We start from the raw sequence: 23,808 nt of genomic DNA, 5'->3' as shown, positions 1-23,808 counted from the left end.
GAAAAACTTTATTTGTGTTTCATATTCCTTCTCCTTGTGTACAATCCTGCACTAACTACAAGTTTCTGTTTGACCCAATGGTTGACTTAAGTCATTAAGAGGCTGTCAATACCTAAAGCGCGCACACTGTCTATTTGTATCGGAGTAAATGAGATAGCACTGTCGCATGTTACTGGGCCTGGGCAAGGGAATAATAAGAAAAATATTTAAATAAAAAAAGTGGATTATTAGTGTAATATTTTACTCAACAGCGGTTTAGATATAAATGTTTTGAAATTGTGATTTTAATTGCAGACTCATAAGCAGTGCCGGATTAAGACATTTTGGTGCCCTAAGCATTTCTAGACCATGGTGCCCCCTCATCAAGATTACATTTAATTTTCTTGGTAAATTGAGTGACGTTTATTGCCGCATTGCTCCTGAGAATAGAATTTTCAATCCGTCACATCATTTTATCACGGAAATTGACAGTACTGCAGCAGTAATGTTCCAAGAGTAGGTAAGGTGAAGTGTAAGCAAATTCGAAGACCGTGCTTCGCATAAGTCCGGAGGCCGAGCCAATCACTGTCCAAGTGTAAGCGAAGACGTAAGACATAGGCCGTTCTCCGCACAGGGTTTTGCAACCTCTAGAGCTTTCCTGCGAAGCTCATTCATGTGAGGGCAAAGGCCGAGCTTCAGTAGGGGCTTAGCCATTGGCCATTGGTTCTTATCAGAACAAGTACCAATGGCCACAAATGTCTTAAATAGCAAATTATTGTTTACGAAAACGGGACTTAATAGGGTAAGTTTTAAAATGACCTCTGACCAGACGTTTCAAGGACGGCGTTGTCCCCACGGTTTCGGAGAAGACTGTGTAAAGTCGACATCATTATTTTGACGTTGGAGGTAATTTTGGAACTTAATCAAACGCGATTAAGTCCCGTTTTCTTAAATAATAATGTGTCACAATTAGGCCAATACAATTAGATTTTTTCCACCTAAAAATACGTATAATCCGAGTTTGCTCCATTCCAGGAGATTTTCATTGTTACCCAAATAAACATTTTCATTTTCAAATCGAAAACGGTACGGCCGACGGAAAAATTGTTTTAATTACGAGTATTATTAAAATTGATATCAGAGGATCCAAAATGTAATTTAACTATGTTCTTGCAATAAAATATATTGATTGATTGATTGACTATTCAGTTTAGAAAAAAAATGATATTAGAAACCTACATATCATTTTTGAAGACCTATCCATAGATACCCCACACGTACGGGTTTGATGAAAAAAAAATTTTTTTTTTAATTTTATGACGTATTAAAAAAAAACTACTTACTAGATCTCGTTCAAACCAATTTTCGGTGGAAGTTTGCATGGTAATGTATATCATATATTTTTTTTAGATTTTTCATTCTGTTATTTTAGAAGTTAGAGGGGGGGGGGGACACAAATTTTTTCACTTGGGAAGTCTCTCGCGCAAATTATTCAGTTTAGAAAAAGATGATATTAGAAACCTAAATATCATTTTTGAAGGCCTATCCATAGATACCCCACACGAATGGGTTTGATGAAAAAAAAATTTTTATTTTTTATTTTATAACGTATTAAAAAAAACTACTTACTAGATCTCGTTCAAACCAATTTTCGGTGGAAGTTTGCATGGCAATATATATCATATATTTTTTTTTCGATTTTTCATTCTGTTATTTTAGAAGTTACGGGACACACACACACACACACACACACACACACACACACACACACACACACACACACACACATTTTACCACTTTGGAAGTGTCTCTCGCGCAAACTATTCGGTTTAGAAAAAAATGATATTAGAAACCTCAATATCATTTTTAAAGACCTATCCATAGATACCCCACACGTATGGGTTTGATGAAAAAAGATTTTTCGAGTTTCAGTTCTATGTATGGGGAAAATTTATTGTTTTTTTTCTATGTTTGTGTAAAAATCCAAATGCGGTTCATAGAATACATCTATTTACCAAGTTTGAACAGTATAGCTCTTATAGTTTCGGAAAAAAGTGGCGGTGACATAATCGGACAGACAGACGGACATGACGAATCTATAAGGGTTCCGTTTTTTGCCATTTGGCTACGGAACCCTAAAAAAGGTCGACATTTTTTATTTTTGGTAAAATCATGTTAATAATCCGAAAACGCTTTCTTACCAGTGTCGGATTCACCATAATTTATAGGGAATTCCTTCTACATGGAGTGGTTTGGCAATCCAAAGGAAAAAATTATCTCCTAAGGATCCCAAAATGTATGCACACCTCCTGGGATAGAGTAAACTTGAATTATACGCATTTAGGACCAAATAAATGTATTAAAACTTCCAGCTTGCTGGGAATTAATTCCTCTAAACGCTATTTTTGGATCTAATTTGATTGGCCTAAATCGTGATGGTTTAAATCAGTGTATTTAAAGGCAAAGTCTAAGGCTGAATGCGATGAGCGTTCGATCGGCGCTTACGGATGAGGCCAAAGGTCGAGCTGGAAGAAAGCAAGGCTTGAATTTGACCAATGGCGAGGTATGACTAGCTGGACTTCCGCAGCGTCCGATTGCGGCGCGTTATCATATAATACAATCAATGGCGAGGTGTGAGCAAGGCAGCCCAGCTGCGAAAGAGGACAGCATGGATTTGGATCCATGGCCAAGCGAAAGTGAGGCAGTTTGCATAAAGTAAAAGGCCTGTGGCGTCGCATAAGACCTAACGCCGAACTGCAAAAGAGTGGCTTGAAATTGAACCTATGTAATCACGGTCCTCCTACTGCTCGGCCTTTGCCTTAACTCGAAAGCGCAACTTGATAAAGATGCTTTTATTGCCATGAGCTTTGATGGCCTCCGCGTAAGGTTGGGGATGTGCTTACGTGTCCTCACTCACTTTACGACCCTTCGTTGTTAGATGGGTACACACGTATCAAAAAGTTTCGTGTACATAAGTACTACACTTTGAGTGCGACGCTGATGCAGCCTGCGCGTTTTTTTTTTTTCTACGATTTTGGTGCCCCCCTACACGTGGTGCCCTAAGCAAGTGCTTATTTTGCTTAATGGTTAATCCGGCACTGCTCATAAGTCAAAACAATAAAGACATAGAACCGTTTAATTGTGATTTTAAGACCAATCTTTGCAATTATTTTCTATCGAGCCGATTTCGTTCAATCATGTATCGAGTACAACCACGGTCTTTGAAATATAATTAATATGAACATATATTTTTCTTATTGGACTAAATCAAATAGTCTTTCTTAAAAAACTGTTTAAGTAACATCAATTTCAAGGACATTGGGTGTTGACAGCCTCTTAAGTCCGCGATTTGTACAATTTTATATCGTGCAATATAGTTTTAAATAAATAAGGCCTTACCTTGCACCGTGAATGACGCCAGTAACAGCAAAGTATTCTTAGGCGCAGACATCCTTCCATCCAGCAGTAACTTCCTCAGCTGCAGACAGAGCAGGTATCTGGTGAACTCCTCAGCGAGTCTGGAAGGTTCTGGAGGGTAGAACCTGACCGCTAGCCAGAACTGCGCGTTGCCGCCGACTTGTTTCTTGACTGACTTGCTTGGGTCTAGCCAACGCTGTAAGATGAAAGTTCCACCATTAAGACTTAGATTAGAACGCACGCCGATTAATTCCAGAACCGCAAAAAGTGTAACGAACGGCATGCTTCATAAGCGCCCGCATCAGTTGGAACCGCAAAAAATTCTTGCGGCTTCAGTCTTGCAAATGCGTGCACTTATGAATTATGGTGTACGTTACACTTATTGCAGTTCTGGAATTAATCGGAGTGCGTTCTAAGTTTTAATGAGGTTATACGCAGTAAACAAAGATGGTATTGCAATCATTTAAGTTCCAAATGTGCCAGGTTTCGAGAGTTCGGTGAGGTTTTTCAATTTAGAAAATAAAGAAAGTATTTTTTTTAAGGATTTAACTAACAGATACATTCTTAATAATCTCTTCTTTTAAAAATGTCAAAAAATATATCACATAAACAACATACTACTATACCTAAACAAAAAAGTTAATTCAGGAACGTATTAAGTAGGTATGTAAATGGTACCTACTATATTTAGATGGGTAAATAACACCTTATCCATACGACTATATATGTAAGGCTAAGTATTTCCCTATATTTACGTCACGTACACAACGCGATAATGTAATAATAATTAATTACATAGTCGCCCAAAACGGAAATAACGGGTAAATTTTCCCTAAATTCATTTCACTATATGTAGAAATAGGTATTTGGGTAACAAGTTAAAACAACTTCTTTTTAGGGTTCCGTAGCCAAATGGCAAAAAACGGAACCCTTATAGATTCGTCATGTCCGTCTGTCTGTCCGATTCTGTCACAGCCACTTTTTTCCGAAACTATAAGAGCTATACTGTTCAAACTTAGTAAGTAGATGTATTCTATAAGCCGCATTAAGATGTTCACACAAAAATAGAAAAAAAAACAATAAATTTTGGGGGTTCTCCATACTTAGAACTGAAACTCAAAAAATCTTTTTTCATCAAACCCATACGTGTGGGATATCTATGGATAGGTTTTCAAATGTGGGTCCCCCCCCCCCCCCCCGTAACTTCTAAAATAAGAGAATGAAAAAACTAAAAAAAATATATGACATACATTGTCATGCAAACTTCCACCGAAAATTGGTTTGAACGAGATCTAGTAAGTAGTTTTTTTTTTAATACGTCATAAAATTTAAAAAAAAAATTTTTTTTGATCAAACCCATACGTGTGGGGTATCTATGGATAGGTCTTCAAAAGTGATATTTAGGTTCCAAACATCATTTTTTTCTAAACTTAATAGTTTGCGCGAAAGACACTTCTAAAGTGAAAAAATGTGCCCCCCCCCCCCCCCCTGTAACTTCTAAAATAACAGAATGAAAAATCTAAAAAAAATTGTATGATATACATTACCATGCAAACTTCCACCGAAAATTGGTTTCAACGAGATCTAGTGAGTAGTTTTTTTTTTTAATACGTCATAGAATTAAAAAAAAAAATTATCAAACCCATACGTGTGGGGTATCTATGGATAGGTCTTCAAAAATGATATTTAGGTTTCTAATATCATTTTTTTCCAAACTGAATAGTTTGCGCGAGAGACACTTCCATAGTGGTAAAATGTGTGTCCAAAGTGGTAAAATGTTGAACAAGATCTAGTAAGTAGTTTTTTTTTAATACGTCATAAATGGTAGGGAACCCTTCATGCGCGAGTCTGACTCGCACTTGGCCGCTTTTTGAATTTTAAATACAATTAGCTACTATTTCCGATTTATTAAACAGAGATTCTTCTTCCTCGTGTTGTCCCGGCATTTTGTCACGGCTCATGGGAGCCTGGGGTCCACTTGGCAACTAATCCCGAGAATTGGCGTAGGCACTAGTTTTTACGAAAGCCACTGCCATCTGACCTTCCAACTCAGAGGGTTAACAAGGCCTATTGGAATTAATCCGGTTTCCTCACGATGTTTTGCTTAACCGAAAAGCGACATGTAAATGTCAAACGATATTTCGTACAAGTTCTTAAAAACTCATTGGTACAAGCCGGGGTTTGAACCCGTTACCTCCAGATTGCAAGTAGCACGCTCTTCCATCTAGGTGCACCATCCCACTAACCCGGGTTAACCGGTTATACCTGGAGTTACAATGGTTACCAGTACAAATTGAGACTGAGTTAACAGTTTAATCGGTTAAACCCGGGTTATTGGGAAGGCGCTAAGGGCCACTTGCTTATCACCACCACCAACCATTAAAACTCAGAGTTAACAGCACATTTTAACCCTGTATAACCTTTTAACTCCGAGTTAGTTGGCTAACCCTGGAACGCACAAGTGGTGGGTTATTATTATTCTTTAAATATTAATTTGTTGTACAGATATCAAATTCAATAATAAGACGCGACGCTCCGAAGGGCGCCTGGCCATCGTGGCAGGGAGATGGGACAGTGCATTAATTAGGCACTGGACCACCCAGCGTCTTAGTTTAGGTACTAACATAGTAATTTAAGTATATTTGTAACTAACAAAATATAGATTGTGTCGTCCGAAATAAATTATTTTTATTTTATTAACCAATTCTATAAAAAAATACAAGTCTAGAATGTTTCTAGAATACAATCTAAATCTCAAAACAACACAACACAACAAATCAAATTGAAATAGTGCATGGTGTGAAACAATTTATTTTAAATATAATCAATAACTGTATTTTCTGTTTTATCAACATCCACTACGTGAATATATCTCATTGAGAAAATACAAATACGTCAGACAGGCATAACCCATTTATATTTATTAATTGAACATGGGAAGTGGGAAATCCCATGATAACTACGTATTGTTTCTGAGGAAAATAGATAAATTATATGAAATGCGTAGTGAGATTTTTCCTTAGTGCTGGTGTTTCCTGACCCATTTGTGACTAAGCAATTCCAGATATATTAATTTAATTCAAGGAAGCTGGAATACCTATGTAATTTTGTACAATCCAAAGTCAGGGATTTTATTTCCCTTGAATAGTCAGAGTTTGGTTTCATATAGAATTGTATAGTCTAGCGTTAAAAAACCCGGAAACATACGAGAAAATTTCCAAACGGAACGTTTTTTTTTCTAGTTTCTTTCAAAAAAAGAAATGCAAATTTCACTTACAATACTTCCGAAAAAAATTAAAAAGGGGGAAAAAAATTACATTTATATTAAAATGCATTTTATTTTTTCCGGAATTTTCATCCCTAGTTCTAGTAAGCAAGTTTCAGTATGTGGTTCATGTAGTAAATGATTTTCAATATAAAAGTTATTGAGGTATTAACTTGGTAATTCGCTTTGATCTTGATCCCCGTGATACAGGCTATACCTAGTGTTCACTGAATTATGATAAATACAGATATTCTTATTTATTAACCAATCATATGTGGTGGAAAGAAATTGTTCAAACATCGTTGTGAATGTATATAGAGCAAAAATAATACTTCTCGATAAAATGAAAAAAGATGACTAAAAATCCGGTCACAATCCTTATCATGAGGTTAAAAATCTAGAAAAAAAAGCACGATTGATTCTGTGCTATACAGCACACGATTTTTGATCACCATATCCATGAAAGGTTAAATAAATATGCCTGAATCATTTCTTTTAACTGCTTTCAGTTAACTCTTCCTAATTCTGAATATCAATATTATCAATATATTCTACCAACATACCTAAACAAAAGGTGTGACACATAAAACAATCAAAACTAACATAAATACTAACTGGTACTTAAACATATGTAGGTCAAATCATTGGTCTCTGTAATTTGAAGTTGCATGGCCGTGTGACATACAAATTGAAGTTAATTAACCTACTGTACTGAGCATGTCTCAGGTATGGCCGTAAGATGTGGTCTTAAAAGTCATTACCGATGCTCTAAACCGGTTAAAGTGGCACTTTTCAAGGCATATTGCCAATCTTTTTACGCGAGCAGTCTGTGGGTGACATACACTCGTAAGGCTGCCAGTGTTCTGCGCGTCCAATATAAAAACATTTTCAGGATGCTGATGCAGCTGCCCCGATTCGGTAGCGCGTCAAGTATGTTCGCGGAGGCGCACACAGATAGGTTCCACGCAATTATCCGCAAGAAAGTGGCCTCCCTACTCAGTCGCGTTCGAAGCAGCATCCTGAGCCTGTTTGATTATAGGTTTGACTGCCCCATTTATGACAAATGGAGGCAAATAATGCTCGGCCTTGTGTAAAAATTTAATATTTTGAATTATTAATTTGATTATTTTTATTTATTTGGTTATTGTGGAATATTATTATTATTGTTATGTATTATCTATTCTAATTTTTAATTATTAATAATTTCATTGTAATTACTTTTTGTATACGAGTAGGTGCTAACATAAACTAAGGAATTGTAACTATTAACATTTTTCTTTATGGGCCCCGGCCTGAAATAAACGTTTATATATTTAAATAAACGTTTATATTAACATTTCCCGATTTTTGAATTACCAGTAGACGGGATTAATGCTTGGTGGTGAAGTTTCAAGTTAATGTAAACACTATTTGCTCTTCCTGATACACGTTTGTATGAAGATATTAAGGAATAACCTTTTTTTTCACTTGAACTAAAGCCAGACGTTTTTACTATTGCTGGCACAATGCAACTTTGTTAAATGGATATTTCACAATATGCCTTACCAAAATACAAAAAAAAACATACCGTAATTTCTGTGTTAGTAGCATTTGGTGCTGCACCATTCTCCGTAAATTGTAGTCCAAAATAGTCCTTCTCAATGAGTTCTATGTGTTGGAATACTTGCTCTAACAGTGCACTGCCTTTTGCTTTTTTCTGGAATCAAATAATGTTGAAATTTTAATGAAGAAAGAAAAGAAATAGCTAAAGAATGATTTAGTTAAATAAAAATCAAATTTTAATGGGATAACCTAGGATCTTATTTTATTGAATGTGCTTAGTAACTATTTCAGATCAAAATCTTGATACATCATACATATTAGGGCTTCTATGTGTGCAAGCAGGTTTTTAAAAACACTTGAGTAAACCCCAGACATTTAGGGTCACAAACAACTTTACTTTGTAAGTAAAAATTGATAGGAGGAAAAACGCGTTTTTTTAAAAAAAGCGGGTTTTTGATATTTTTGTCTGATATCAGTAACATTGGTAATGACAGCCCTATTTGTACAAAATATTTTTAACACAACACTTAGCAACAACTTGAATTACTTGAATAATTAAATATTGTATACTTAATTTGTAAGTATACATTTTCCGACAAGAAATTCATGCAACACTTAACAAGATAGTTAATAAAGTTAAATTAAATTGTACTTAATTCGTATATAAATTACACATTTACCCTATATTACCATAAGTAGGGCAATCAAGCAATACAATATAATAAATTGCAGTAATGCAGATAACATTTGTTCCTACATTAATTCACTCAAAATTCATATCTTATCAGTATTTTGTTCATTGTAAATTAATCGCAAATAGTGTAAATCTTACATGACATGCTATAATTTTACTTTATGTGCCTACTTCATATTTGATCATATTAGAAATGTTTTAAAGGAAAGCTTGTTTTTTTTTTTAAGTATCATTTACAAAAGGCTGACATTACCCACAGTTTTTGAATCAAACTTAAGCTGCATCATCTAGCTGCTCACTAACCATATAAACCTATTAAGATGTAAGTGGATGACTGCCCCGAAACTGCCTTTCCATAGAAAGATCCCTGATGAGTGTCCCTGTTTTCCTATCTGGATATTATCCTTTTTGATGCTGTGTCAAGCAAAAAAGCTGTCATTCAGAAGTCACGTCACCGAAGAGTCAAAACTGGAATTGAGGTATATGCATATGCAGGTCTAAGCTGCTCTGTGGTCTGTGACAGATTAATCAGTCTTTGGTGTTCGACCTACAGTGCTGATATATCTGTCATTGGCGTCCAAGAGGTTAACATTATTGAAAGTATTTTTACACAATTTGATGTATCTCAATCACAGCTATACCCTGTTAGCATTTAAAAATTGTGAAATCTACTGAGGCTGTTCTTTACAAAGTTTGCCAATCCCAGCTTTATCACATTAGACAGGTCAAAAGTATAGTGCAGCGAGGGTAAACCAATGCAATGAACCAAGATAACTTAAGTTTAAGTAAGTATACTAATTTAACTTCTGCTCACTTCAGCTGTTATTTTTATATATATTTTTTTATAAAGATTACCAAATAAGGTTGGTGATAACTAATCTAACATTTCCAGTGAGTAAAAATGTTGACTGAGCCTACACAGACTCTAAACATACTTCTTTAACAAGTAGGTAATATAACAAACAGCAATAAAATACCTTTTACACCCAGGGAAAAACTTCTACTCTACTTACCTAGTCTAATTTTTAATCCCTTGCAAATAAATAAAAATTGGAACACTGGTAGAATAATTCTAACAATATATGGTTATCAGTGTTTTATAACCAGACCTGATTTAGTTCTAGTACTTATTAAAGAGGTTAATTACTTGGCCCTTGGTCTTTGGTCCAAATTTAGAATACTGGTTGATAAACTACTACATGACAGAACTTGTGAAAAAAAACTTGTCAAACAAATGACGAACAGCTGTTCTTACCTCAATTTGAAAAGAGTGTTGGGTATCGTCCAAGAACTGCACGGTAACATTTAATATGTTAAGTTTTCGCTCTCTCTGCAGCTCCAACGCTCGGACATTGTAAGTGCCACTGGAACTACTGAAGGCACGCCGCGAAACGCTTTCGATCATCTCATCTAATCGATTACTCATCAAAACCGGAATAAATTCTTAAGTTATAAGTCAGACACTTCGCGATACAAATCGGCCGCAGATGGTTTGCGACCGTCGACACCACCACACACGCTCACAGACACAGCACAATTACGTATTATCGTTGTAAACTTAGTTAACCCCGTGAATCATTTGACCTCACTCATGTATTTTCCTTCCTTCGTTAAGCGGCAGCTACAAGCTATTATTGTAACGTATTGCATAAGTCACATAGGCGTAATAAGGCAATTTCTCCTTAATAAACGACTATTAGCTGTAAAGTTTGTATAATTCAGTTCGAAAAGCCATTAAAATGGCCAGTATCTACGCAATACATTCATTTAACATCTTGCTACTGTTTATTTTTTTTTAGAAATTGTCGCCATATTGAATTTCCACAGATAAACGTCAATGGGAGGACGTTACGTTCTATTACTGCTTGTCGTACGCTCATGGTAGAACCGACGGAATTCCTTCACTGTATTTTCTTCCGGATGAAAGCATCGTTTCAGAATCTTTTATTCTGTTAGAGGGACCTCATTGCTAAAGTACAAATGGGCGCTGTTAAGGGTGCATAATGTAATTTGAGGTTGTTTCCATCTACAAATCTTAGGGCAGAATTGTATCCCAATAAATTCTTTTGGATTATAAGAACATGTTAAACTACTTTTAGGAGACCTGTAATGACCATATTTTTGTAAATATTGAATTTAAAATATCTTTTGGCACACGTCACGTGACCAAACTCGAAACGTCATTGAAGATTCTGATGACGTCACAACTCTCGGATTGACACTGTTGACAGTTAGGCGATAAACAACAAATGAGAAAAAAATGTCAGTTGACAGTTCGTATCTTCTACGTGTATGTATGTAGTTATGTGTCAAACCGTAAACTGTGACGTCACACAATTTTCAAACAGCGTTTTGGGCGCGAAAGCATCTGTCAAAATATATTTTGTTAATTTAACATATTTCAAGCCGTTTTTAGTATAAAAGTTGAATTTTAGGGCAACTTTTAGTTAATATAGAACGTAATACAAGCGTTTCAAAAAATTGGAAACAACCCTATTGTGTTTCTCTCCTCTACCTAAGTATATCCATCTAATACTATTGTAATTTGTAAGTGTTTGTTAAGTAACTAAGTAAAATAATCACAAATGGTTGTTAAAGTAGTACCCACACAGGATGAATATCCCTTAAATAATAACCGGTAATGTTATGCATACCTATTAATATCGGTGTAACAAGGTTTCTTTCTACCTTTTCAGGCGAAGGTCCATTACGTGAAAATATTATCCATTATATAATGAACAGTTGGCGTATTGCCTATAATAGGAAGCAACCATTCATGCCGTTATGGGGGTAATAATTTTTATTATTATTATGATTATTCCAGCTAATTACTGTTAATTAACTAATAAAGCATGTTAGGATAAGTGTCGGAAATTCAGTTATCTATAAAAATAAGCGTGATCTTTTTATTGAAACTTGAAAGCCTTCACACACACACTTTCAAACAAATTACATTGAGGTATACGAGGTATAACATTTCACTGGACCAAACATGGAAACGAACCTGGGGGCCTACCGCAAAAATCGGCATCAACGTAAGTTTCCAATTAAATATTGACTCAAGTGTTATCGATATCGATAACAAGCAATTCATCACCAACGTTCTAATTCATAATAATCATAATTCATAATAATAAATGTGAAGTTTACTTAAGACGTATAGGTATTAATTAAGAATGTTAGTTCCTTCACTGCGTGTTTGCAAACCTCTTTGATTTATTCTTATTCCAACTGTATATAATAATTAAAATTACATTGAATAATAATTAAGTTAATTTTATTGTAAAGGACTATAATATTTGAATGAAAATTACATACCGGTACAGTCTTACGTCATAATTTTATCGAGAATGAGTTATAGTTTAACTTCGTCAAACGTCAAATCAAACTGCACACGTCTACCCGGTGCATAGATCGTGTCATTCACGAAGACGTGTGCCTTGACTCATGTTATTAAAGGTAGGTTTTGACAAGTTTTCTCGTCATCGTGGATGACACGAACTAAGTATATTATGGTCAGTACCTACTTATTAAATATGAATGTGTATAATGCCTGTTTTTCGCTAGAGTGGCAACTTTCTGTCCGTTACAGTTGAGATGAGAGAGGAAAATAATAAAACAAATATTTCAAACAGTTATCTGCCTTTATTCTGCTTTTCTTCATAAACCAGCAGCCATAGTCATTCGTTCGGTACCATTACAGGAAGAAAAAATTAATACACTATTACATATTGTTACAGTTTGGTTTGAATATGTGTTACAGCTGAGTTATGTGTAGATTTTATGTATTTAGACTATTATATTGTTTACAAGTTACATGCGAATTATGAAAACCGGTGCGATGCGAATTTGCCCAGTAACAATTAAGATTTAATTATTTTATTCATAACGGGACTAGCAGTTTAATAGTTAAATTATCCTTTGTACTTAGCATCCTAAATGCCTTCTCTATTACACTAATGTTTGATGGGAATCAGGCTTTTCGTTGCGTTGTACATCTACTTTCTTCGTTAGCACGTTTACTAAACTGTTTTCCGATTAGGTATTTAAATTACTACTAAAGTCATCTAGAGCATTGTATTATATTATTTGTGGTGACGAAAAACCTGATTCCGGCTTAAGTAGATAAGGTTCAAAGTCGCACCGCACAATTTTGAGTCACTGTGTACCTTACTGCTTGTGTGTGTGGAGTGTTGTGCTAAAGTCGATAAAAAATCCGTTCCATGTAAAATTTTGATTATGGCCAAACATCCCTTTTTAAATACACTTTTTGCACTTGTAATAATTTTTGAAAATATAAATTTTGATAATATTTTTCCCTTTGTTCCTAAATATTAATCCAAATAGTTTTTATTATCCTTAATATTGTATTTACAATTTTTCAACAGCCGAAAAATATGTTCAATTTTATTATAATATTATTTTTTAACGACTCTTGTTTAAAGTAGTAGGTAACAGTACAAATATTAATGATCACAAGTTGGTTTTCATTGGTCATTAACATACGTTAAATTACATCTTATTCTATCGGTAATACAATTAACAGTAGGTCTTAGTTGAAAACTTTCTAACTAAATTATTTACACTTGCCACTCTAAGTAATACGATTTTTCTTGAAAATTATCCTTATGGACCAAATTAAGATGTCACTAAAACATAAACTAATCTGTAAGTATATGGCTTTATGAGATGGTAACAGTTTTCTGTACGTATACTTTATATAGTAACCCCATTTTATCAAGGATTGTATACTAATTAAATCACTAGAATTTTGAAATACCTCAAATAGTAACCGCAGTTTATGTTATTTTTATCTAATTATGGAGTCGATTAAAAAGAGTCGCAAGTTACCAAAATGAAAAGCTTGACCAGACTATAATCATTTGTGCATACTTTTCGGGCACAAAACACTTATAAAACATTGTAATAACGACCATTTTTTGAAAATCTTTGAATATAATAATGTACTTCAAAATCTACATTTCCAAATGCGAGGCAATTTTATAGTTTTTTTTGTAAATAATATCTACCCAAAATAATATGCACATAACATATAGATATTGAGAGACCCCCTGTTACGTGTATTTATAATGAAACATGCACGATAAAGTGATCAATTAAAATATTTTAATATGTGAAACAATCAATTGTTAATGTGGCCACAAAAATCCAACTTGTCAATTCATACAAATTATCGTTCAAAGCTAAATTACTCTTTAACTTAAAATTAATAATACACTATACGAAACAAAAACACAAACGATATTTACATTTACGCTGACGTATTTATTAACTACAATGTACTTACATATCGTTTTATATCCTATCTATCAACAAAAACCTACTAGATAAAAAAATCTGAGTAGGCCACTAAGACAGACGACATAATTATTTAAATCTACGTACTTTCATAATATCGATTATTACTAAAACTTGTAAAGTGCAACATTCGCTAAGTAGAACGGAACAACTCAGAGTATTTCAATAAATTAATTTATCATCTACTTTATCAAGTATCGTGAATTTAATATTGTACTTATTTACAAAATGCAATATTTTGCTACATAAAACTGCTGCCCTGTTCTTGAACATCAAATTAAGACGCACGTGAGAAGTTCAAGCGCTTACAGAACATTTTTTTACTGGATTTAGGGACATGCACCCGATTGCATCCTCATAGTTCTAGTACGCAAGCTTTGTATAATTTAGCAAAAAATGGCTTTATCAGGAACCCGATATTAGGTAATGATTTTGTACTAGACACCTATGCCTATTCTACAATACTCCATTTACGGTTAAAACTACGCCGAGACAAATATTTCAGTCGAAATTTCTTTTAATTTTACATTTTATCAAAAATCTTATCCGTATTGAATTTTTATATTAAGAGCGAAATTCCTGTGAGTTTTCGTACAAACATTTTTTTGTTTGAAATGTAAGATGGTGCGGTAAAATTATTATTTCTAGAAATCTATTTTGTTTTAATAAAGATTTAGGACAGTTTAGAATATCTAGTAAAGGAACATAGTATAGGTGGGTTGGAATGACGTTGTGTAATGAAACAACTGAGTAAGAAAACTCTTCTCATCTTATAAGCTGTCTTTAGTTTAAATCAGAGTAAGGAAAAATATGTCGTTTATATAAATGCAACATGTCTGTCACCATAATGTACTTTTTTAAACAAATCAAAAACGAAACGCAGTAAAATTGTAACAAAATCATCGATAATCTGTATCCCATCACTAAGTTCTCTAGCATCTGTGGTTCATGGAAATGGACTAATCGCGCCATGTTACAAGTTGTAACTCAAAAATTTTACGGTAGTCTATGTCGTTTTCCAGTCAGTTATAGTACGTCCACACTGAACTAATTATTAAAACTGTCTTATTCTTGGCTGCCGGTGAGTCAATCGTAACAAGGAGTTGCGTTTCAGACACACAATATATTATAATAACAGGTGTTTAAATTGGCTTTGGCGGGAAAAATTAGCTCGGTTTGGACGCACCGTGAGTAGATCTTAAAATGGGTGTTGTAATTAGATTTAGACCATTCCTTTCGACATCATTCTGACGGTGTTTTTGAGAGCTTGGCGTTTATTGCAGAACCATATTCTAATGACTTCGCGTTCGTAGCCCAGTTGGTGTGCCAGGCCGGTTATTTCTGTACCTGAAATAAAAAGTGAAAATGAGACAAATTAAAACGTCTTCCTTCCTTCATGGGTTCTGAATCATATATCAATTATATCATTTTCTAGAGCCGGCATTTCTTAACGCCACCGTAGACATAACTGAATTCAGATCTGATTATATTAAGTATGCCTTTTAATTCTAACCGAATAAACTTAGATTTTCGTAACCACAGATTTAAATTCAGTTGTTTCTGTAGTGGTATGCTGCAAAACGATTCGCTACTACAGGTACGTAAAATATAGTTACAAGGTGTGTACCTATTATTTAGGTATATTTCTGTTTGAGATTTGGGAGACTCGGGGAAAATCAGGATACACGATAAACAGGGGCTAAGAAATAGCGTAGGTCCAAAGCGGGTTTATTTTAGAATAAAACTTGCACCAGACCGGACTGATATATGCATGTTCCTCTCGTCTCGAAGTGCGTGTTCAAAAGCTTGCGGCGTAAACGTCGACTTGTTCATGACGTTGCAGGAATCAAACAAACGGTTTTTTAGAGCTCCGTACAAAACTTTGTTCACGGAGTTCTATGGAATCATTTTGGTCTTGGAAATCGGCTAAATGCGTTTTTTTTATTGGTTGTAATCCAGCGGCGCGGAGAAGACATGTGGATACCAGCCAATAGTTAATTCCTCTTATATCTGCTCGTCTCCCCCTCAGTTAAAAGGCAAAAAAAAATCCCATCTTTTACCAGTGGTAACTACTGGGAAGAAAATCCCAGTAGTTACCACCAATCCGAGTTGATGGTAACTAGTGGGAATAACCCGATCACTCCCAAGTCAGTCAGACTCCAAGCCGATGAAGTTGGTGAGATAGTTCAGTCCATTTGCTTAAGTTCGATCTGTGGCCCTTTCAGGACAGCGCCTGTCACGTTAGAGGGAGCAAATCCGATTTTACACGTAAATAGGTGAAAAGTAAAAAAAATAAAAAATTACCAGATGTATGCGTGTTCCTCTGAAAATGCGCTATCAGTAGCTCCGAAGCTCGGCTTGGCTCGCAAGTCAGCCAGATTATTATACCTACCCATCCTGCTTACGTCCGTCTGTGGGTCACTTAGGGCTACACATCATCGTAGAAGGAGCAAAATTCTGCTTCCTTGGAGAACATAGTCAGGAAAATGCACCTATGAATGAAAAATAACCTACCACACGGATGTGTATTCCTCTCAAAGTGCACGTTCAGCAGCTCCAAAGCTTGCGGTGTGAACAAAGACCGCCGATAACGCTTCTTGTTTGGCTCCACACCGAAGAAGTCAATCAGATTGTTATGCAATGTTGCATGTATTTAGTCCGTGATTCTCCAAGAGCGTCGTCCGTCACATTAGAGAGAGCAGAAGCCAACTTTGCTCATTTGCTATCTTTATACAGGGCTGAAACGGGGTTTAGCTCGAATGTAATGAACGTACCAGACGGATGCGTGTTCCTCTCAAAGTGCGCGTTGAGCAGCTCCAAAGCTTGCGGTGTGAACGAAGTCCGCCGCTTACGCTTCTTGCTTGGCTCCATACCGATGAAGTCTGTCAGATGGTTCTGCCCAGTTGCATACCTGAAATTGTCATACATAATAGTTTAGTTGGAATCCAAAATATGGAGTATGCAACATTTGTATCAAGGATACCCACTTTTTGTTATGGTTATCAAAGCATAAATATCTCCCGCACTCCAAGGTACGTTAATATTAATGAATGAACTTAGTTTTGCTGACTTGTTCTATCAAATCATAGTCAGCTACTAGGTGGTTGGATTAAGCCATCGGTAAAAATTTGACTAAGTGCCGTTACATAGTGGCACTAAGCAAGTAACATATGTAACATACATATACTATATTTGAATATGTTAAACCACCGCATTTACTTAGGATGTATTTAAATAATTGTTCCCATTATCGCGATGATCTAAAACATTTTGCTGACAAATGTATTGTAAGTATCTCCCATAGATCATAGCCCTACTAGAGGGCATGGGTAACAGTCACAGACTTTTTTAAACACACCGAGTGGCCCCAAAATACGTCAACCAAAATTTTTAAAGGAATACGTTTCTTAATTACACGTCTTTAACAAAATGTCCTTGATAATTAAAAATAAAATCATTCAATTAAAACAAAACCTATTATCTTCCAAATATTCTCGTTTAACTTTTGTTACAAAAATACAAACGATTGTTAAACTTTATCAAAAATATGCCGCAGTAATAACACTTATTAACTTATTTTTGGGCCCCTCTCTAATGATTTGCATATACTTAATCCTATTTATTATAATAACACCTATACACACACACAACACTATACTTACAATTAGCTAATTTAAGTAGAATGACATGCGTGCTACAAAACATGCAGTTAATATTAAATATCAACCAATCACCACAATAACTGACAAGAAAGAAATTCCCATTTAATTCAATATAATAAACCGTCTATTACATCCATAAAGAATTCATACAATCCTTCACCTTACTACTTAATAGACATCTCATTATTTATGTAGCAGCATTCAAATAGCGGGGCATTATGAAACCAGACCAAGGTTCATTATTACCATTCGTTCCTTATGATTCTCGATTCGGAAAATTATCTATCATCAGCTCTGTATAGCTATGTATGTAAGTATAGAAGGTGGGCCAAATGAACAGTAATATACTCGTAACATTACTATAGAGGCCGGGAAACGAAGGGTTGTAGGCCAAGTAGATAGACCCGGATAGGGATAAGCAGATGGCAACGCCGTTTCTCACCGAGATTTGTACAGTGCTTTTTCTCAAATTTGTGATGAAATAAAAAAAATAGTCAATTTGTTTTATTCGTAGGTTTACACAGCTAAAAACAAATAACGAATCTAATATTTTATGGTTGAATGCCAAGACGTTGTGTCACAATTTGACGTTTTAAAAACAATAAATAAATAAATAAATAAACGTTTATTCACATTTCATGCCTTATAAATATTTACAATATACTTCTGCCAAACCACAGAGTGGTTTGTTGGCAGACGAAGCTCCTATAATATGCAAGCTAGGTAGTCTATATGTTGCTTATATTTTTATCTATTTAACCTCTTACCGCATGCGCAGCCCTATATGGCAGTTATAATATTCAATTCTATTGATAGCTATTAAAGTTTATTTTTAAACAGATATAATACTTTTGTTTACGACATGAAGTAAGGGGTTAACGCTACAATCTGATCATACAGTATAAAAATGCAGTGCATGTATACAATTTATAGCGGTTGTATTTTACCTTTTATTTAATTTAATAGATTAAGAAAGAAGGTTACTTTACAGGCATAGTATTATTTATTACATAGTATTTCCGGACCTAATTTGAAGTCATGTCAACATTTCATTGCAAGATTTGCAAGTTTGAGAAAACGTGCGTGCGTCCGTACTTGCTTTTCCATACGAATCTAAAGGTATCCGAAGGCTTGTCCATTTCAATTTATAAGTTATATAAATTTGTGACTACTTACAAAACAACAGTCAAAATATTTAATAAAATAAGTAGATATTTCCATAAAATCTACATGGGCCAGCTAGTCTCTTTCACTAATAGGCAAGACACGGAAATTGAGCGCCGTGTTCAAAATGCCTGGAAGAGCTACTGGTCCATGAAAGAGCTAATGAAGGGAAACTGAAGCGCAAACTCGTTGACATGTGTATTTTGCCTGTCCTAACCTACGGTCCTCAAACCTGATCACTCACGGAGATTCAGAAGTCCAAACTGAAGGTTTGCCAACGCGCTATGGAGCGCAGCATTTTAGGAGTTCAAAGAACCGATCGCGTAAGAAACACCACGTTGACGAAAACTCTCATTGTTGACGTAGGCTAAAAAAAACCGCTAGGCTCAAATGGGATTGGGCCGGTTACAGGCAGGCACACGGGCCCAGGCGGAGCTGGCGGGATGACCTGGACAGCTTCCTTGATAACTGGTCGTAGGAAACACGAAATCGGGAGTCGTGGAAATTAAGGAAGAGCCTTTGCCCTGAGTTTGCCCAGCAGTGGGACACTCAAATCGGTTAAGAAAAAAAAGATAATAAAATCTCTAGACAAATGTTAAATTTATCCTAACCGATAAAATTTAATAGGTATCGCTGTTATTATCACTTAGAATAAATTATAAGAGACATAAGTTCTTCGCGGACAGGTTCGACGTGTTGAAATTGTCCAAAACTTTTTTTTTTAATAAACTGTACCGTACCAGAGAGAGGAGAGAAACGGTATCAATTCAACGTCCAATTATTTTACAGTATATTATTATAGAAACTGTGGTCTTAATTTCTCCTTGGAAGTTTATTTTTATATCTCATGAGCGTTCTTCTCCATTCTCTCAAAGAGATTGGATCTTGGCCTAGATTTTCAGGCTTTTTAGGTAAAGCCTCGTGAAACTTGAATTATTTTACGGAACTAATGAAACCGTGTTGTTTTTGTTTTCTTTCTTTCAATTTGACCGTGATATGTAGTTTTTATAGTTAGGTAACATAAGAATGTTATAATAAAAGGAAATAAAAATAACAAGTGACTATCGTTGTCTACACGCGAGCGTTACTTGTTTGACAAGAAAAGTGTGCACGAATATGGATACTGCATTTAGTAAACGTAAATAGTTCTAAAAATATTTTATTGTAAGATTGACTGGTAGAGAATGCATCATGGCATTACGTTCGCCTTTTGTACATTAAGCAATTCGCAAAAGCTGAATGAAATCGCGAATAACTGACAGGCCGATATCGTCCGGTAAACTGGTAATCAGTGGGCCCCTTTCAGTTTTTCTTACAGTTTAATTAATTACAGTTACAATTTGATATACGGAGCGGCTGAATTGCTCAGAAATATCTGAACACGCCTTTATGATCAACGCATTAGAGTGCATTTTTTCAATATTTTTTAGGAGGTTACAAGTTGTGGGTATCCGGTTCGAAGGACCATTTTCATGTTCAATGAAATTATAGGTTCAAAGACATGAATAAATGTTTATTATTGCAATTCCTCAATACAAGGTACTTACAGGTCACATAGTAAACCGAGAAAGCGGCCCGAGCTGGGCAGCTGCGGGGTTGCCATATTAAACTAAAACGTTTCGTTTTACATATTTATGTGCTTTACATGGTACAGGAGCTGATGATAAAGAGAATGCTTCGAGCTGGGAAAGTGCCGGCAAAACATATTTTGAATATTTTTGATAGATTTATATCATAAATCTGCGAAAATGTTTCTAAAAAGACCTTTCTAACTACTGTTTGGAGGTACTGAAGGACCCGCAAATAAATTAAAATGAAATCGGGAACACGGCAGTAATATTTTGACGACCTGTCTGGCCTAGTGGGTGACCCTGCCTATGAAGCCGATGGTCCCGAGTTCAAATCCTGGTAAGGGCATTTATTCGTGTGATGAGCATGGATATTTGTTCCTGAGTCATTGATGTTTTCTATGTATTTAAGTATTTATAAATATTTATATATTATATATATATCGTTGTCTAAGTACCCTTAACCTTAGCTTTATTGAGCTTACTGTCGAACTTATCCAATTTGTGTAATAATGTCCTATAATATTTATTTATATTAAATGTTAAAAACGGGTTACTCATTTTAAGTCGAAAACGCTCGACATGTTTCACTCCGTATCGAAGAGGGATTTTAAAACGACAGTACTTGTCTTATGTATGACAGAGACATTCGAATAGTTTTTGCCTCCCGTTTCCATCGTTATCCATCAACAATAGATTCTTAAAAATAATGAGCCAACCCAATATTAAGTCAAGGATCGTTAAAGGTGTCTCTCGTTAAAAATTACCACCAAGCGACGGACGATTGTGAATTCATCGCAAGATTTGCAATGTAAACCTGTCCCGTTGGATGGGGATAATGCATTTTAATGGATAAATGTTAAGTTGCTGAAGAAATAAAAAATGGCGAAGGCTCTGGCAGGAAGGCTGAGTTGTGTTTGTGTCTGACTTTTTACTGAATTGAGGATTCGTAGTTTGATCACGTTTGAAGTGCCAGTAAACGATTTTATTGTTTTGTCTTGATGTACCAATTATTTTATACACTGTTTTTTAAAGTCCATTAATTTCAAGGGTGCATCTTTCTCAAAGAAACCGGTACTCTAATAAACTCCACTTTGGGGATAATCAATGATTTATTTATATCTGTTAGAACCCCTACGAGCGTGTACACTTGCCTTAGGGCCTGGTTTACAAATTGACTAGTGTTTAGTATAAGTAACATATTGGACGATCGATATTTGAAATGTGACACTTTTCAATTGTTTGGTGGTTTTCAGTTTCCTTAAATGTACTTAACCATACCTCGAAGTCAACGGAGTTAAAAAAAACACCGTGTACAGTCAGCGTCAAATACTTTGTAGCAGTCAAAGTGGCCAAATAGTTCGGTACACCATACTAAATATATGGTGTACCGAACTATTTGGCTACTTTGGTTGCTACAAAGTATTTGACGCTGACTGTACAATCACTACTTAAGTTTAACATTTTGAATCTTGATAGAAAGGAAATATGAAAGGTGACAACGAAGACTTAAAAAAAGTCGATAAAAAAATGAAGGATCTGTATTTTACCCATGAGTATAACTCGTAATGGCCAAAAACAAAGGACGGTTTGGATTCTTGATATATTTGACTTTCAAAATTAAAATGTTGAAACGATTAGTTCATTCTGCATTCATAATTTTACTGCCAGAGTGAAGCGAAGGTCTCTGTATATTATCGAGAAATTTTCGAGTAATTTCAATAATAAAATTAAATTGATTGTTATTGTCGATCCAGTTTTTGGAGCCATGGGAGTTCGTGAGGTTTCAGGTCATAATGTAGTAATTAGCAAAACAAGAACAACTGATACTTATATAATATGAGATATTTATATGTTTAGATTACGTGCAAAAAGCAAGAAAAGTGCTGAAATAACTACAGCTACAAAATTGAATAGTCAAAAATATAAACACAAACGATAATGAAGTAAACATATTTATATTGATTTCCATTAATGCTTAATATTCATAAGGACCATTCCAAATCGCAAAGTGAAAATCAACTTTATACTGATAGACTTAAAGTTGAAACTCATCTTACAACAAAGTCGCCGAAATCAGAAACATAAATATAAGTAGCTACTGCCTAACACCAGTCATTGAAAACTCAACCTATAATGTACATTTAATAACCAAACATCTAGCTGTTCTCTTTGAGTACTTAATGGCTTATACTATGTTCCTAATTTCGGTTAGTAAAACAAAAACAAAACTTATTAGTAAGAACGAAAAGAAGCCTAGCCGGTAAAGCGGTAGTTAGTCCAGATTTGAGAAATGTCTTTCACAATTTGCTAAGCGTTACGGGCCAAATATCACGTTCACGGCACACCATTTATCTCAAACAATATTTACCTCTCTTCAGCTTCCTTCATCCAACGTTCGAGCACCGGTTTGATTTTCTGCGCACTTTTTGGTGTTATATCCAATTTCTCAAATCTGTATCGAACATAAATTTAATGTTAGATTTTTACTCGAACCCGCACGGAAAACTAATGGCGGAAAGCGACTCCAGGACTACCTCTAACTAACATCGCGAATAGGACATTGACATCGTTAACTAGTATAGAGAGAAACAAAAGACAATAGCCAATTTGGGCCCGGGGTAATCAGTTTGATTAATACAGAACTCGGCAACAATAAAACAACGAATTCAATTAGAAACGAAAGGTAACGTATGCCAATGCCCTGGCTTTGAATTGCGCAAAATGAATATTAAAAAAAATAAGAGTAATGAAATAATACATCATGCTAGATTAGAACTGATGAGATGAACTATAATAGAAGTGTTAAATTTTTCATAGCTATTAGTCATGTAGGAATCGGGCCGACATGGTCTGGTAGCCAGTTCCTAATGTACAACGCGTTTGTCTTAACATCAAAATGAAAGAGTCGGGCGTATGATGCATGGCGCCTTTCTGTAATTACTCGTATGCAAATACTGTACGTGTGAAAAGGAAAAAGAAAAACGTCCAAACGAGACCGGTAATTACATATAATTATATGCGGCATACATTCACGAATGCACGGATCGACGATCGAGATAAGATTACATTAAACAGCGTTGAAACATTTTGATTTTAAGACATTCTACATGTGGACTGGTCCGTACTCGAAGCGTGCTTAATGCATGTAAGTAAGTATCTCCGAAATTATCTACACCAAACATCGGGAAGTAAGCG

At 35.1% G+C, this 23,808-nt stretch overlaps 2 protein-coding genes across 7 annotated transcripts in view; both read right to left on the bottom strand.

Moving 5' to 3' along the window:
• Window positions 1-10,803, bottom strand: part of LOC133524022 (tyrosine-protein phosphatase non-receptor type 4) — a 47,568-nt gene extending 36,765 nt beyond the window's left edge. Inside the window, exons 1-3 of the mRNA XM_061859790.1 lie at window positions 10,153-10,803; window positions 8,229-8,357; window positions 3,379-3,592 (exon numbers count right to left, since the gene is read on the bottom strand). Coding sequence (XP_061715774.1) covers window positions 3,379-3,592; window positions 8,229-8,357; window positions 10,153-10,323 — 514 coding nt within the window. The 5' untranslated portion in view covers window positions 10,324-10,803. The remainder of the gene's footprint in view (window positions 1-3,378; window positions 3,593-8,228; window positions 8,358-10,152) is intronic.
• Window positions 10,804-12,522: 1,719 nt separating this feature from the next.
• Window positions 12,523-23,808, bottom strand: part of LOC133524027 (POU domain, class 6, transcription factor 2) — a 239,379-nt gene continuing 228,093 nt past the window's right edge. For 4 of the 6 annotated variants that reach the window (XM_061859797.1, XM_061859796.1, XM_061859798.1 and 1 more), the window contains 3 exons: window positions 22,982-23,065; window positions 16,991-17,127; window positions 12,523-15,563 (listed from right to left, as the gene is read on the bottom strand). In XM_061859797.1, the coding sequence (XP_061715781.1) occupies window positions 15,439-15,563; window positions 16,991-17,127; window positions 22,982-23,065 (346 nt within the window). In that variant the 3' untranslated portion in view covers window positions 12,523-15,438. The remainder of the gene's footprint in view (window positions 15,564-16,990; window positions 17,128-22,981; window positions 23,066-23,808) is intronic. The other 2 variants (XM_061859800.1, XM_061859801.1) reach the window with 1 other exon arrangement.

The sequence above is a fragment of the Cydia pomonella genome, chromosome 13, assembly GCF_033807575.1.
Source record: "Cydia pomonella isolate Wapato2018A chromosome 13, ilCydPomo1, whole genome shotgun sequence".
Classification (NCBI taxonomy): Eukaryota; Metazoa; Arthropoda; class Insecta; order Lepidoptera; family Tortricidae; genus Cydia; species Cydia pomonella.
Note: the sequence above shows the minus strand (reverse complement) of the source record. Positions and strands in the feature narration are given on the sequence as shown.